The sequence below is a fragment of the Falco biarmicus genome, chromosome 6 (genome assembly GCF_023638135.1).
Source record: "Falco biarmicus isolate bFalBia1 chromosome 6, bFalBia1.pri, whole genome shotgun sequence".
In the NCBI taxonomy this organism is placed as follows: domain Eukaryota; kingdom Metazoa; phylum Chordata; class Aves; order Falconiformes; family Falconidae; genus Falco; species Falco biarmicus.
The window spans coordinates 22,410,664-22,427,545 of NC_079293.1; the positions used below are offsets into that span (position 1 = coordinate 22,410,664).

Consider the following 16,882-nt stretch of genomic DNA (forward strand, 5'->3'; position numbering starts at 1 on the left):
CAAACAGGATGCAGAGGGTGGAATGAAGTGCAGCAGAACTGATCTGCAGCCTGGGATACAGAAAACATTAAACTCTGCCAGGCCTTAACATTTTGTTGTTATTTAGAATAAGCAAAGGAGGGGACTGAGTGGCATCTGAAAACAGTATTTTGGTAGTAGGTAACTACATTTTAATTCTGCTTTCTCTAGACCAGTGAAACACCTGCTTAATTGCAAGTAGCAGCAAGAGATAACTTGGAATTTTTAGGCTCCAGTTCTGTGGAAGCTCTGTAACTTTAAAAGCATGTGTTAGCATGTAGAGCTGTGGTTCTCAAACTCTATTCTGTTTTCTGTTAGACAAATAGTACAGCTGTGCCACAACACTAAACGGAACAGCAATATGCATAATTCATCAGTCCCGTGTGGCACCCATTTGTGAAGGGGTTAAGCAGTTCAGGGCTGTATGAGTAATTCACTGGGGTTTTGTTGGCCAAATGAAATCAAGCACTTTAATTGTTTTGGGGTTTTTGATCACCAAAGCCTTCAGTTTCCTCTATGGAGTTATTGGCGTATGGAAAGCAATGTTGTGGGTGTTAAAACCTGAACATACAGAAACTTAAATAAGAAAGGTTTCATCTGATCTGAAACAAATTGCTTTAATTTTGTTTTCAGCATTTTTAATAAAGGCAAAGACAAGTGACAAACAGCCTTGTATCCTTCTTTTCCCTCGGTGCTCTGTAGCTCAGGACATAAAACAAACTCCCAGTGTGGGGCCAGAGTCCCTCCTTTGCCAGGGTGGGCAACTGTGCTGCAGCAGGTTCCTGGTGTTGCCTGTTCCACGCTATGTTCAACTATTCACTGGGCAGAAAGAGAGTGAGGATGATTCTGTAGGCTGATGGTTGTAGTGCTTGTCTCATAGTAAGTTAAATTCAGGTTTAGTTTCCTCTGCTGAATTTTATCATTCTTAGCTCAAATACATAGCTTGAATAAGGGACATTGTGGAATATCTATAGATGAATAGCCCTACTACAGAAATGTAATGTTGACAGAATCTATATATGACTGATATTTTCTAGTGATTCTCACAATTACCCTAACCCCCATATTAAGTAAACATTTGCTTTATCTTCATTGTCCTGAAGGATACACATCAACAAGCGTTGGTGATTTAAAGCCCACAGTCAGACCAGACAAGACTTAGGCACTGGCAATGCGACATTTTGGTGTGGTACAAATCTGTTGGGGATGTAAGACAGTGGTCCTGGGCTACCTGCATGTGTCGCTGAGTCACAGCGGTGAATACACATGTACAATTACAGCCCTACCATTTACTAAAAGGCTAAATCTATTTCCATCTCAATAAGTAAATCAAACATAATAAAACATAGAAGCTGGAATCTCTCATATTCATGCTACTCTGCTTTGCTGTAATTAAATTAAAGTATTAAACACTTCAACTCATAATCTTTAGCACAATATTAATAGACAGCCAAAGCCTTGTTATTAATTTCATGCATTGGGGAATTATTCTGATGAGTGCAGATTGATTATCTCCATGAAAGAATGATGAATGTTAGAGACTGGAGAGATTGAGATGTTTGGTGATGCCTAGAAGATTTTGCTTGTAAATAAATGATTATAAAATCTATCAACACACATAAATATATATAATTTTCATATAATCCATGTACCTCTCTCCATTTAGATAATGTTATATTTACTTGAATGTCAGGAAGGAGTCACACAACCTTATTTCTGCTCCCTGAAGCATATGAAGCACTCCATTTTTGTTGTGTGGTCCTGTATGGCTTCTGCTTTGAAGACATACAAAACTCTGACCATGACTTCAGTGAAAGCAGTCTCAGGATTTATAACCTGGATAGAGATTGTGTAAATTGGTTGCATATAACATGCACAATTAACACAATGGTGTCTTTTCCCCTGCAACAAGCAGATACAAAATTGCAAGTAATATATATGCGTTGTATTGGTTGAGAAATACTTCAAAATTTTGTAATTGACGTTGGTTTCATATCACAAAGGTAGAGGGGGAAAACAGCTCTACATTGATGAACCCAAGATTACAGTCTGATGCTGTAACTCTATTCTTGAGTGGTTAAAACCTTTGCTCAATTGTGCCACTGCTGTACCAGCAATGAGAAACTCCTAACAATCAATCTGTTTCTGGCATTCATTACTGTGTTTTTGTTTTTGGTTTTTTTTTTTTTTTAAAATGACATGTTTTACTTTAAATTTTCATTGCATTTGATTATTCCATTTTTTCTTAGTACTTGTAGATAAATTGTTCCACAAACAATATCAGAAAATATGTCTGGAAAAAAAAATACTGAAACTGGCATTTACTTCACCCTCCTAACTCAGGGCACGATACTTGTCTAATCTCTAAATCTAAATTAGTAATCTTCAGAAATACATGTCTTTTTCACTATCAGCAGGTAGGCATAATAATATATGTGTAATCTTCAGAGTGAGATGACATTTTAGGACAGCTTGGCTACCAGCTGGTGGTGCTCTGCAGGGTAGGCAGGGCAATGGGACCCCTGTGCACCAAGGGAGACTCCCTACAAATTTGCTTTTTACCTCAATGGAGCTGAGTTCAAAGAAGAGAAAATTTGAGCAGAAGAATACAAATGCTAGGAGGACTTCTCTGATTCCACACTATGGGACTATCTTTTATTGACTTTAAAGACTGTTTCAGGGCAATTAAGAAATTCTGTAGTCATTCACCACACTCCAAATGTAAATTTCAATAGTTTCTGAGGATAGATTTGTGAAAAGCATTAGGAAATTAGGTGAGTAATTTCTTTTTGGTTAAAGGACAAGCCATAAAAGCTTTTATGGATGATTAATTGATGAATAAAAATCGGTTGTGAAGGTTCCTTTGTGGTTTGTTGTTGTTTGGGTTTTTTGTTTGTTTGTTTTTGTTTTTTTCCAAAGTACGGGAGATTTAACTCTGTGTTTTCTATTACTATTTGGCCATATTAGTAAAACCCTTGCAGTGCTGTGGAAATATCAGCCAGAGGATTAGCAAGGAAAAATCCAGCATCCATGGCATGAAGGGGTAAGGGGAGAGAAGGGTGATAATTTGACCTCTCACTCTTTCTAATGCCTTTTTTTCTCACTAGAGAACATTTTGCTACGTAGCTATGCCATCAGAGCCCCAAACCATGATGCAAAAGATACCAGCAAAACAACTTTTCCGCTGGCATAGTTTATATTATGGTTAATTTTTTTGCGCTTATTTTAGGATTTTTATGAGACTGAACTCTGTGTGGCTGTTCTCCATTTGACTTGTGTACTGAAATATTTCAGTGTCCAAGCATGTGGCATTCAGAAACCCAGGATGTCTTCTGCTTCCCTCTGCCAGACCTCGCCTACAAGCTGCAGGCAGGACTGCAGCTCCCTGCCGCGCTCCTGCTCCCCCCGTCCCTGCACTGCTCTCCCTGCTCCCATCACAGAGCTCGCAGGAGGCAGAGTCCTGGCCCTTTTGGTCTTCAGTAGCTTTGTGACAATTGAGAGTGTTTTTCTTGTCATCACCTGCACACTGTTAATAGCAAACACAATTTTCAGGGTGTAAAACTGAAACTCCAGTCAGCACTCTTGAGAAACACATATCTTTGCTTGAGGGCACCCTGCTAGTGCAAATGATCAGATGACTTACCCTGGGAACAGTTACAGCCACATATATATTCTATATATATATCTATATATGTTATAATAAACACTGAGAACACAAATAATTGCCCCCACAGCCAATATATGAACTTCGCAGAGACTTCAAAATACAATTCATAGCAACTGAGCAAATAAACAAATTCTGTGAAGAGAAAGAGAGAGAGGTTATTTTTGCTGCAATGATTATCTTTTCCTTTCCTAAGACCTGATGAGTGAAGTTCTTAAAATGTTATGGGAGAAAAGCTACAGTGAAAGAAAAAATCAATATAGCAATCAGACAGCTTTCTGTGATCTCAGGGCTATTGTGTTAACGCAGAAAATGAAATTGTTTTCTAAAATGCAGTTCTATTTTAACTCTTCCCATGATTAAAACAAAAAAGAAATGGTATCATAAAGACAGCCTTCTCCTATGAGATACAAAGCTATATTTGGTTTTCAGGTACAATTAATATACCCAGGACAAAAATAAATGTTTCAGCATTAACAGTGACAGTCTGAATGTGCAAACTTTGCTGTGAAGTGTTTTGGGAATAGTAGCTCCTGCTGGAAGATGGAAAAACATATTTAGTTGCTTCTGGCTCCGGCATTTGCATGTATTTTCTTCAGGGAACTGCCAAATGCTCAAATATGTCAAGATACATTTCATGCTGGGATATCATTAAACTTCCGTTCTAGTGGATACATACCTTTCAACCTCCATAGCTCAAACTATGGATACAAAATGTGTCTAAGACTCAACAGGAAAAAAATTATTTGCACTGAAACTTTAAAATGCTGTGAAGCTCATTCCCTCAGTGAAAATAATTCTTTGATAACTTTTACTTGATATAAGCTATATTAAGTGAACGAATACAATTTCAAAGATAATGTAATTTTGAAATTATTGAGGAAAGTCTCTTGAAATGAGTCATGTATAATGACAAACTGGAAGTCTGGGTGTCACTTTTGACAATCAGCTGAAGACAAACATCTGATTTGGCATACACTGTATAGACCTTTTCTATAAAAACTCCTTTAACCTATTAGAGAGGTCAAAATATTCCCCCAAACATAATTAACTAACCCATTTTGATTAGTTTATAAAGGGGATTTCAAGGGTCCATTTCAGTTGTGTTTTAGTTAACTGTTAGGGAATAGCCTTTTCTTTTTTTATAGAGTAGTCACTCTGCAAACAAGGAAACACAAAATCTTGATATTCTGTTTTGTTTTCTGACTGAAATATTCTAGGTTAAAAGGGTGCAATTAACTCTGAATATTAATAAAAATTACTGAAGTCAAATGTGTCTTCATGCCCTCTGTACAATTTACTGAAAACTCTCTTCCTAATTGCCGTTTTTCCATGCAACAAGATGTTTCAGAGTACTTCTGGACTGCAAGAGCATAAATTCATATGGTGGGAGGGAGGGTGGTTCTGCACCTGGGAATGGGTGGTCAGCTAAGATCTGCTCCTCAAGTTTTCCTAATGTAGTACACAGATCCATGTTCCAGAGAATAACACCGCTAACTCCCTAGCTGTGTCTCCAAGCGAGGAAGGAGTATTGAAGTGAGAGCATTTCCACTGCTCATTTCATGTGGCTGCAGATTTGACTGGGGCTGTGCATGAGGGTGAGCTTGCAGAGAGAGGAGGTAGGACACGTCCACCCCTTGTCTTCAGGCTCCTCACCGGCCTCCTAGGGAAAGAGAGGGGCTAGCTGCCTGTGTGTTTCTCCCCTTTGCTCCCTAATCATTTTATTCTTTCCAAGGAGATTAAAATCTTGGTTTTTGACCTTCTGCTTCAGATTGTAAGCACTCTTGCCCCCACATCAGTAACAGGCAACCTTGGAAGCAGGTGATTTGGGATACTTAATGATGGCAGAAAAATGTCAGTATTCAGCAGCGCAAAGATTTTGGCAACTTAACAGTAAGATGTATACAGTAAAAACAAGTATTAAAAAAATAATGATTGTGAAAAAAGGCTTGAAATCCTCACACAGGCTAAGCAAAGAAAAATACTTTATCATTCACACTTTAACAGCCCCTAGGAGGGTATTCAAGTCTTCACAGTATTAATGCATAGGGAAAATTCTCAGCTCAGCTCTGCCACGATGAAAATAAGGACAAAAACCAACACTCCAGGAAGCATTGAAGGCTGAAGGAAGAAAACCAGCCTTATGCTCTCCCTCTACCCCAAATCCTATGTTGTTACTTGGCATACTTGTGCACAATACAGTGGAGAAATATGACTGTAAAAAAAAAAAAAAAGATGTGGTAAAAAAGTAGAAATTCTTTCTTTTGAAAAGGTCAGTGCAAGAAATAGAAATTGGCCTTTTAGTCACCATGCAGGCCTGGCTCAAGACCTGAGGGTAGATCACTGCAAGAACTCAAGGGCAGGAAAGAATACAATCAGGAAAGAGTATTCGGAGGCAATGGTGAGATTCATCAGAGTGCAGGAAAAGATGCTAGTAAGAAAACTTAATATGAACTAATTTGTGATATGTGAAAATCTCAGCTGAGACAATAATTCAGATTGGCAGGGATTGAAATATTTATAAAACTGAGCCTGAAGAACATGGATAATTGACCTCCGAGGGAATCACAGGGAGCTGGCTACTGAGTGCTAGGACCACTTTGATATATTACTATCATTAATGCTGGCTTGGATCTTGTTCCAAAATAGTCTACATTATTTTTCACTTTGTCCCATCACTCCTTTCAAGGTGTCCACAGGATGTGAGAGAATAATAGTGATTCTTGACAAAACTGTAATAAGAAAATGCAGCTGAACTATCTAATAGTGCATGTGCCCGTGTTACTGCAGAAGTGCTTTAACTATTGTTCTTGCCTACTCCTTTCTGTTCTTCCAACAGACCCTTTACGATAGGCAGAAGTGCCTGTAAAGGAATGAAAACATTTTAAAAATGTCTGTCCATAAAAAAAGAGGCAAATTCTCATGTTTTAGGAAAATGGCAAAAAAATGTTCATGTAGGACCACCTTGTGGGCTCTGGCAAAGACTCAGGCACTGGAGCCATACAAGTAAGTGAGAAGAATGTGTCAGACCTGGAGCTGCGGATGGAGCTATTGCACCATTTGAGCCATATCTAAGACCAGACTTTGATCCTGTGCTTGACTCTACAGTTGGCTCCTTAACTACTATAAAATCTTACTCTGGGAAACACCAGCTTGCATAGCCATTTGCAAGGCAGGGATCTTATATCTAATGGTTCTGTAGACTGATTTTGGTACTACAAAATGAGTAAGGAAAAACTACTGAACACAACTTTATCCTAACAGATTTCTTATTTTAGCAGACATCAATAAGAAAAGACACTGAAATGTTCTTACTTTCTTCAGAAAGGTCATTTTCCTCTGCTTCTCTTTCCATTTCTTTACACCATCCTTCCATTCTCTTAGTTTCAGTATGTAGCAACTTCATAAACCAAGATCCATCACGTCGACAAGGAGACATTCGACCAGTCTCTACTGTCTCAATGGCTGGCTCTAGCCAGGGTTCTGGTGGTGGAAGGTTTGAGGTGTCAACTGGGGTTCTATAATCTTCTCTGTAACTGAACAGTCCCTGTGTCCTTACAGTTCTCACTGCGCTGTATTGGGTGGGCGTGCTGGGCTCTGAGTGCTGCTGGAATGACGAGCCAAACTGAAGTCCCTTGTCCTCCATGGTGATGTGTCCTGGAAAGCCCTCCAGCTCCAGGTCAGCCTGGACAGCTGCTGTTACACTGTTTGAGCGCTTGAATCGTCCATGTCTTGGTGAAGAAGGGAGAAAGAAAAGAGATTAAGACGTGTAAATTCATACATGATTATACGGAGGCCCAGAATAATGTTTCAGTGAGCATATTCTAGTCTTCTCCTTGGACTTTATGTTAAATATTTTTTCTTTGTGCATATTTCACCAAAATAAGACAGCGAGTAACAACAGAGAGGAAACCCAAATTGCATAGTGGCATCATTGATCTGAGCAAAGATACAAAAGAAAATAATTTAAATTATCTCTGGAAGCAAATATTGATTTATTCTCATACTGCAAAATGCCATGTATAATTACTAAATGAACTGGAAATAACTAGCAGAACTGCAGAGTTACATCTCCTGTAAAGTACATATATAAAAACTGAGGTATTTTTTACTTGCCTCATAGGATGGCCATTAAATATTGATTTTATATTGTGATAATGCCACAACATTTTAGAAAATCTTTATGTTAAAAAGTTAGATAGAGAAGCAAAGATTATTTGTTCAATCTTTTCACACCTGAACCTATTGTTTCAAATTACTTCTATTCAATGATGGTAAAAGGCAATTAGCATCCTGATGCTGTCTGACAGCTGCTATGAAATGAGATAATGGTCCCACTCCAGTACTTAACAGGCAGTGCCTGCCAGGGATAACCTGTGGGTTAGTGTACTGCCCAGCAGTTTTACAAAGCTAGAGAAGGACTGAACAAGTGTAAAAGCTGATTCTACTTTAGGATACAGGTACCATGGGTTACATCCTAACCATTACATTCCCCTGTGTGGACTGGTAAAGCCTGGATCAGCCTGAAGGGTTCTATCAAAGGAAGAGTATTCCAATACACAGTTCTTTGTATTTGTTCTGCCAATAATGAAATTATATTCATCCACTACTTTAATTTAAAACTTTCAGTTCCTTCCCTCCAATTAAAACCTAGGAAGTTAACTAAATATTAAGTAACTGCTTAATAATCTCTAAAAATTTTACCAAATGACCAGCGTGCATGTAAGAAATTTGGCTTTGTGAATTATTTAGGGACTTGCCAGATGTTTGTTATTGACTCTGTTTACAAATGTGCATTGCGTTGTGAAAGACTACAGGTTTTTGTACACGCTTGAATTACCGTTTTTCATCTTCCACTTGTATTCCAACGGAGTGGTATTCCCGTAGGCCTCTGCTTTCAGTATCTGAATCAGTTGCTGTTTCCACCTAATTCAACACAAAAGATACATCTGCAGAGTGAGCACCAACAACTCAGCGCTATTTAACCTGCACTCATTTAGAATTAATTCTGTATTTCCTCTCTTACTGCTAAGAAACACCTAGCACAGTAAAATAAATGAAATAGGTATTCAGCCTGGTATTGTTTTGGTGCAGTTTTATAAAACTTTGCATGAGTACTTCTGTTCTGCTATGTAATCCCCTATTTCAAATCTAAGCAAAGGCAATTACTCAGTTCAGTGGAAGCATGAAGTAAGCTTGGTCTGGAAGAGCTGTTCTTAGAATGAGGAAACCACAGGATAGCCCTTTTTTATGCTATTATAAACCAGTCTCATTATAGTCCTTGATTTACAAAATAAAATAAAATCTCAAGTAGCCCGATAAACTTGCAAGTGATAAAAAGAAATGCTGCAATGAAATTTTATCGACAACTGCGCTGACAAATATAGAACCATTTAAATGATGTGAGGGATACAGCAGAATGCCATATCTCACCTTTTTTAATAACATGGTCCTGGAAATGTTATATCAAGCAAGTAATTTATGCACTTTTTATAGTATTCCCATCCAAAATACATTTCCCAAAATATATTCACAGTAGAGTTTTCTTCATAACTGAGACCATATTGCTTTTGCAAGTTTCTGTGGGATTTTATGTAACACTGCCCACCACCACACCACCCCCAAGTCTTTGACACAGACAAAATGAGCGCTGCAGTATGCAAATTGTACTGAATCAAGGGAGAGTCAGGAAAGAAGAAGAAGAGTAGAACTGACTTTTCCTTTCAAATTATATTTTCACTGTTAAATCAAACAAATGGTATCAGCAACCAGTTTTTCAATATGCATGCTGCACGCGTGAATTCAAAGAGCATATCCTATCACGAAGACAAGATGACTTTTTGCCTTGCAGCCATCACAGGCACCTCTGGAAAGAGCTCAATGGCCTTTGCAGCTGCCTCTCAGCTGCACAGTCCTAATCCTACCAGGTTTCTGGAAAGATGCAGAGAGAAGGGGGAAGGAAGGCGGGAAGTGAATGTACCTGTGGACTATACTTCTTGAAGAAGCCAGTTGCTGGTAACTTCTCTTTCCATCTTCAAGCCGTAGCTCCATGTACATTTGCATGGAAAGGAATTCTAGCCAGTAATCAGTACACATTCATATTTACCTGGGTGTGGGTCATGGAAATGTTCATAAAACCAGCTAGTGCAGGAATCCTTTAGTAAATGTTAATGGCATGCTTGAAGTGTACAGTATAGCATCAGGCACGGTTTGCCAAAAGCTCTGGTTATCAGTGTGGCAACTGTCAGGGAAAGACATATTTCCCAGTGATTCCACTTATGCTGCATGAGGTCTAGGGGAAAGCATGTGCTGCCATCTGTTTCCACCTTGGCAGCTGCATGGAAGCCGCTATGTTCACTTGGACGGGCAGCACATTGAGAGAGCTAAGATATCAGACTGGGTAATAGTCTTCAGGATCTGGCATTGTCACTATAAAAATAAAGATCCCTCTTGACGTTGCCAGTGAAAAAAAACCTCAACCACAGAGGGAGGCAGCTTGGAGAAAAAAAAACCCACAACAACCAACCAAAAAACAGGCAAGTTGATTTCCTAGTTAAGGTGGGTCTTGGCTGCAACATGGGTGAGAAGCTTAAGTTGCACTTGGAGGGTCACCCTCTCCTGAAAGAACATTGCAATGAGTAGAACAGGCACAAGGTCCAGTTTCTTAGCGCAAGAGATATCTGCCAGGAAAGACACCCTGATTTATAACATAGATGGGTACAAAAGAGTCTTGAATAATAAGTTAGAGTCTAAGTGAGGAACTAGGCACTCGGCTAGCCCTTCCAGGGATGTGAGAAAAGCTGTGTATAAAATACCTGCAATAGAGACAGGTTTGTTCTTCACTAGAGCAGAAATGAATTAACTGGGCCAAGAACGAGATACCCATCTAGCCTGTTGTGAGGGAGCAGAGAGGCAAGGCACACTTACAGTTTTGACTACAGTAGTGAGAGCTCAGTCAAATATGCATAGACGTGTTTTTAGCAGTGAAGCCAACTTATTCTCAAAGGGAGAGGAGAGAGCAGGTGGTGAATAAGAGCAGACAATGCAAAATACTTAGACTGTGGCTTTTGGGTGTGCCTGTACCAGTGCTCGCAGGAAAATGACGTCCAAGGTGGGAGAACATTTTCTAGAGGAGGTCTGTTGATGTTGAAATCCATAACAACGTCTGGAGTGGTCAGGAAGTCTAAACTGTTGCTAAGAACTACAGTATTTGGCTTCATACCCAAAGCAACGAGATTCAATATGAGTTAAAACATAATATAAAACAACAAAAAAACCCCACTTGAGTTTAAACTACAATAAATAATGCCATCAAAGAGCAAGTCTTCAACTAGGGATTTCATCTCCTCCTGGAGACAAGAAGTCTGGAAGATCTTGTTAAAGTTGCAGTGACCATGGCCTTCCAAATCATATCTGATGCATCATGGAACACCTGCGAAAAAGCCAGAGAAGTTATCTTGATCTCAGACAGTCACTATAAAGCGCTTGTAGGAGAAGAGTGACAAAGGAGACTGTAATTTCTGTTATTGAAGAACAGAAAGCACTTGGGAGTTGGTGGTTGAAAGGTGACACTAGAGGCTTAAGACCATGATCTCAGAATAAAGATTTCTTCCTATGTTCAGAAGACGCAGTGGTTATTAAAGTAGGTGATTGTGATACAGGAAATCTAATCTCCTGAGCATTTCCAGTCTATTGTCTTGGTAGTGAAGGGGCAGGAGACAGGTAATTACCAGGGAATATTGGTGGATTTCATGGTGGCCTTACAGACTTAGAAAAGATAGTCAGATATCTGGTAGTATTGATGTCAGGTTATGGGAACATTCAGTGTCATGCATTCCCCAAGAGGATGCATGAAGGTCTGAGCACTTTGTTTCCTAAGTCATGGAAACAAAGCGCTGGCTGTGACAGAAGGCAGAAGACAAATCTTCTGCAGTGTGTTCCAAGTAAACACAGTGGAAGGCAACTATACGAGCAGGCTCTAACTTCACAGTACCCCAGTGATGAGGGTAATACTTCTCAGGGCAGTGACACAAGGAAAAGGATTTTGCTTTCCTATCTCATGCCTCAGAAGTTTGAGGTATAATGCACAAAACTGTCAACCTGGACATATGGAGAATAGGTAGTCAGTGTGATTTTGAGGCTGCATGTCTCTCCTTATAGAAGCAGCAGAAAATGCCAAAGTGCCATGACTAGTTAGTCAAAGGCTGGAGAAGAGACTGAGTCTTTGTGCACAGCCTCATATGGCAGTGCTGCTGACAAGGTCTAATGACAGTGTAAGGGAGAGTCACAGTATTACTGATCATGAACAGCAATCCCAAGGCATGGAAAAAGTCACTGACTGTTGGAGTTCTTGAGACTTAATACCAGGTAAGACGCTGATGGCATGATGAAGGCAGTACACCTGGATTGCTCTGGACCACAGCTCCACAGCTAAGACTGTGTCAGACAGCCAATACAGCTTCACTAAGGGAAAATCATGCTTGAACAGATTTGGTGGCCTTCTATGATGGGATTACAGCATTGGTGGATATGGGAAGAGGGACTGATGTCACTTACTTGGACTTGTGGAAAGCATGTGATACTGTCCCACACAACATCCTTGTCTTTAAAATGGAGAGACATGGATTGGATGGGTGGACTTGGTGGATAAGGAATTGGCTAGATGGTCACACTCAAAGACTGTGGCTCAATGTCTGGGGAGACCAGTGATTAGTGATGTCCCTCAGCTGTCTGTACTGGGATGTATTATTTAAAATCTTTGTTCAGGACATGGACCGTGAGATTGAGTACACCCTCAGCAAGTTTGTGAATGACACCAAGCTGAGTGGTTGATACTCTGGAGGGAAGGGATGCCATCCAGAAGGACCTTGACAGACTAGGGAGGTGGGCCCGTGCAAACCTCATGAGGTTCAACAAGGCCAAGTGCAAGGTCTTGCATGCAGGTCAGGGCAATCCCAAGCACAAGTACAGGCTGGGCAGAGAATGGATTGATAGCAGCCCTGAGGAGAAAGACATGGGGGTGTTGATGGATGAGAAGCTCAATATCACCCTGCAATGTACACTTGCAGCCCAGAAAGATACTGGTGGATAAAAAACCTGAATATGGCCCAGCAATATGCGCTTGCAGCCCAGAAAGCCAATCACATCCTGGGCTGCATCAAAAGAAGTGTGACTAGCAGGTCAAGGAAGGTGATTCTCCCCCTCTATTCACGAGACCCTACCTGCAGTACTGTGTTCAGCTCTGGGGACCCCAACATAAGAATGGCATGGATCTGCTTTAGCAGGTCCAGAGGAGGGCCATGAAGATGATCAGAGGGCTGGAGCACCTCCGCTATAAAGACAGGCTGAGAGAGTTGGGGCTGTTCAGCCTGGAGAAGAGAAGGCTCCAGGGAGACCTTATAGCTGCCTGCCAGTGCCTAAAGGGGGCCTACAAGAAAGCTGGAGAGGGACTCTTATCAGGGAATGTAGTGATAGGAGGAGGGGCAATGGTTTTAAACTGAAAGAGGGTAGATTTATGCTAGATACTGGGAAGAAATTTTTTGCTGTGAAGGTGAATACACTGGAACAGGTTGCCCAGAGAAGCTGTGGATGCTCCATCCCTGGCAGTGTTCAAGGCCAGGCTGGATGGGGCTTTGAGCAACCTGGTCTAGTGGAAGGTGTCCCTGCCCATGGCAGGGGGGTTGGAACTTGGTGATTTTTAAGGTCCCTTCCAACCTAAACTATTCTATGATCCTGTTCTATTCTATGATTCTATTGGACTGGGTCCAAAGGAAAGGACCAACATCATTACTTCCACTTGTGGGGTTGCTGATCAAGATCCTTGAACTTGTTTGGATGAACTGCAACTCCAACTGATGGCGTCAGGGAGGCAGGCACCGGCTCCGCAGCATTACAAGCCTGAAGATTTGACAAGGGAAAGAAATTTGTGGGTGGCCAGGCTGAAGAAGCTGAGCAGATGGGAATTCAGGATTCATCAGCGTCTCCTCCTCACTCACACAGCTTAGCATGGAGGGACAGGACATTCTGTCTCAGACCACACCTGAGCCGAAGCCAGAAAAAAGAAGCCAAGCTGACATCTGCCCACATGTCAGTCTTTGCCTTCAGTTCCTTCTAAAACATTGCACTTCCTTCACAGAGTGATATCCTTAGGATGACCATTTCTATATCTTATGCTCCTTGGGACCTACTGAACAAGTCCTGTGGCATAAGGTGGAGGCCAGATTGCTGGACATGGACATAGGCTAAGGAAGGTTGATGGTATCATCCTTGAGGGGCTAACATACTGCTACTAATGGTGTGGAGGTAAGCGATGGTCAATGGACAGAGAAGAGACTTTTGTCTTCCACACAGGTATCTCAGCAGCTCAGACACAGTGCTGTTGGAAACATGATGGTCTAAAGATATAAAAAAGGAAAGGTCCGTACGGAGATCATCAGTTTGGCTAATTAATATTGTTGGAACAAATCAGGAAGACAGGGTAACAACACACCCTTTTCTTCTGTATTGCACATCGAAAGCATATCTGCTTTTACCTACTACATTGTTTGGTTTAGTAACAGATAGCAATGTCTTCTTTTGAACTCTGCTTCTGATATGTGGAGGCAGATTTTCCTTTTATATTTTGGATGGACTGCTATCTTTCCATTGATGCAACACAACAAGAAAAAGTAATTTTCATCTATCTGCTTCCAGTGCTTTCTTATTGGTATTTCACCTAGAGGTATATCCTGAATAATTTTCCCAATATGCAATTGACACCTAGAATTTACAGGCATAAACGAAGGAATCTGCCCTAAAATTTTATTCAAAACAAAATTATCAGGAAAATGATGGCTCAGGTATCAAAACAAAAAATGACATTAGTTACCTCTAAATATAAACTCTTGCCAAATTATCCTTCCCTCCAGCTTGCCAAGGATGACACTCACTTAATGACCTGTTGATTGCCTTCATATTTTAATGCTTGCATTTCCTCACTGTGCCTTGTAATAGCAGGAGAATGCCAAGTGTGTGTGTGCACGCACGTATGCACAATCTAGGATTGCAAATATTGTAACAACCAACAAAAAAAATAGATCTGGAAAATGGAGGCAAATGCCAACACACATAAAAGTGGGAAATAAGAAATAATTTGCATTTACAAAGAGAAAAATTATCAAATAAATTGCATTTCTGAATGACAGATATTATAAAGACTCCTGCTAGAAGACAACAAGGAAACTCTTTAGATTTAATCAGATTGGCCAAGCTAGATTTAAATGAGCAGAGGAGAAAAAACAGTGTTTGGTTTGATTGTGTGGCTTCTGAAACTCAAATAAGTCTTAATAAATCTGCTATTATTCTCCAAGATTCATTATTGTTTTAATACTTGCATGGGTTCTAAAAGCCTTAGTATTTGTAAATCGGCCCACAATCTCAGTAAAGCAAAACAATGTGACAAATTATATGTCTATCTGGTTATAAGGGAATCTCACACAGAAGAAGAAACAAAATAATAGCCAGGCACTGACAAAAAGTAGAAGTAAGGAGTAGATCTAACACAGCAGGTCATCTTCTTCTCTCCTTGCAAACAAAGAACTAAAACTTCCTTAAAAATTTGGCACTTTATGCCATGAAAAATATTGTTTCATGGGTTTATAATATGCCCATAAGGCTTTTAATATTAATAGGAAATTTAATGGAACATTTTGAGATTATTTCTATCTTCCTTCTTTTACCATTCACAAAGGCATAACACTCCCCTTTTTTGCTGCCAATACAAGGAGCCAACAATACTATGAATCCTCTGTGATCAGTTACTGCTAACCCATCCAGCCCAAAACTTGAAAACTAAGTATCAGGTACTGGCACTGACTTGGTAATCAATGATCCACAAGTAAACTATATGAACACAAAATTATTAGAATGAATGCAAATCACTATTGCAAAGAAGTTGCTTGTTATAATCAATCTTAGTTTGTTTATAGGCACTTGTTCTAGAAAAGGATGCGTGAACCAAGTCAATTATTCCTTCAAAGTATTTACTAAGCTTTTTTAGCTGATAATTTTAATTACTTAAAAGCAACCTTTATTTCTGTATTGAAATATTATTCTGCTTTATACATGAGCACTGCAACATAATGTTGTAGTGTCCTAAAAATTCCATTCTCAACTTCTATACATACTGTCTCTAAGGAAGGCTTGAAGTTAAGATACTAAACACATAAGAAAAAAGATTTTAACCTGGTGCCTTTTGCTCCTCTGTCATAAGCATCAGTAACAGAAGTCCTTGAGGCCACATTATCTCCCCCCATGCAACTTCACTGCCCTCAATGGGTTTTCACTGCTGCAACCGATTTGTTCTATAATTAGAATTTAATAACAATCTCTCTGATGATGCACAGGAAGGGACATAACTCACCTCTCCTCTCTTGCATAGGCTTCTTAGTGATAACAAGAGGAAAAAGAGAAGAAAACACTACCTTTGACAGTAGATCAAGTACATGTAATTGTGAACGCAGACAAACGTTCTTAGGTACAGGGAGATCTAATCTGTATGCAGTGACTTCAAAGTAGGAAAAATACTTGAAATAAGCTATAGTACTAACTGCTACTGCTTTCCTTTACTGATGGAATACTTTTATCAGCCAAAAACCATATACTTTTTCAAAATAATTTTTAGAAACCCACCAAAAGACTCCTACACTTTTATACTTGAGTGATTTTTTGTGCCTCACCAAAGGGCTCCGTTTTGCTACTCCACTACTTCCCAGCAGAACATGTGGACTACTGCAATACATTGCTTGGCACAGTAAGTTCTAATTACAACAAAAATATCCTACAATGGGTTGAAAACTTCTGCTGCTTTTAAGAAAGCACTTTTTGCTAAAAATTCATGGCAGAGTTTAGAAATAGGATTTGTGTCAAAATAATATGAGATAGTAACAACAAAATAATGCACACAGCAGTGGTTGTCATAATTTTTTGGTGCATTTACTGCTAAGTAGCAAATTGCTCTGAACCAGCATTCTCTAAGGCAGCAATCTGTGTCTTCCCTGCTTTCATTATGTCTGATGGCAGTTAAGAAAACGAGCAACAGTAATTTGTGAAGAGTAAAAAATTAGATGGCTTTAAAATAACCATAGCTTTGTTTTAACTACAATTCCAACTGCTAAGCTTTTTGACAAGCGAGGAGGGCAAAATGCTACCACTGGCTGGGAA

General features: G+C 39.8%; 1 protein-coding gene across 1 annotated transcript in view; it reads right to left on the bottom strand.

Moving 5' to 3' along the window:
* Positions 1–16,882, bottom strand: part of DLGAP2 (DLG associated protein 2) — a 109,572-nt gene that overhangs the window by 16,476 nt on the left and 76,214 nt on the right. The window contains exons 7-8 of the mRNA XM_056344472.1: positions 8,523–8,608; positions 6,998–7,413 (exon numbers count right to left, since the gene is read on the bottom strand). Coding sequence (XP_056200447.1) covers positions 6,998–7,413; positions 8,523–8,608 — 502 coding nt within the window. The remainder of the gene's footprint in view (positions 1–6,997; positions 7,414–8,522; positions 8,609–16,882) is intronic.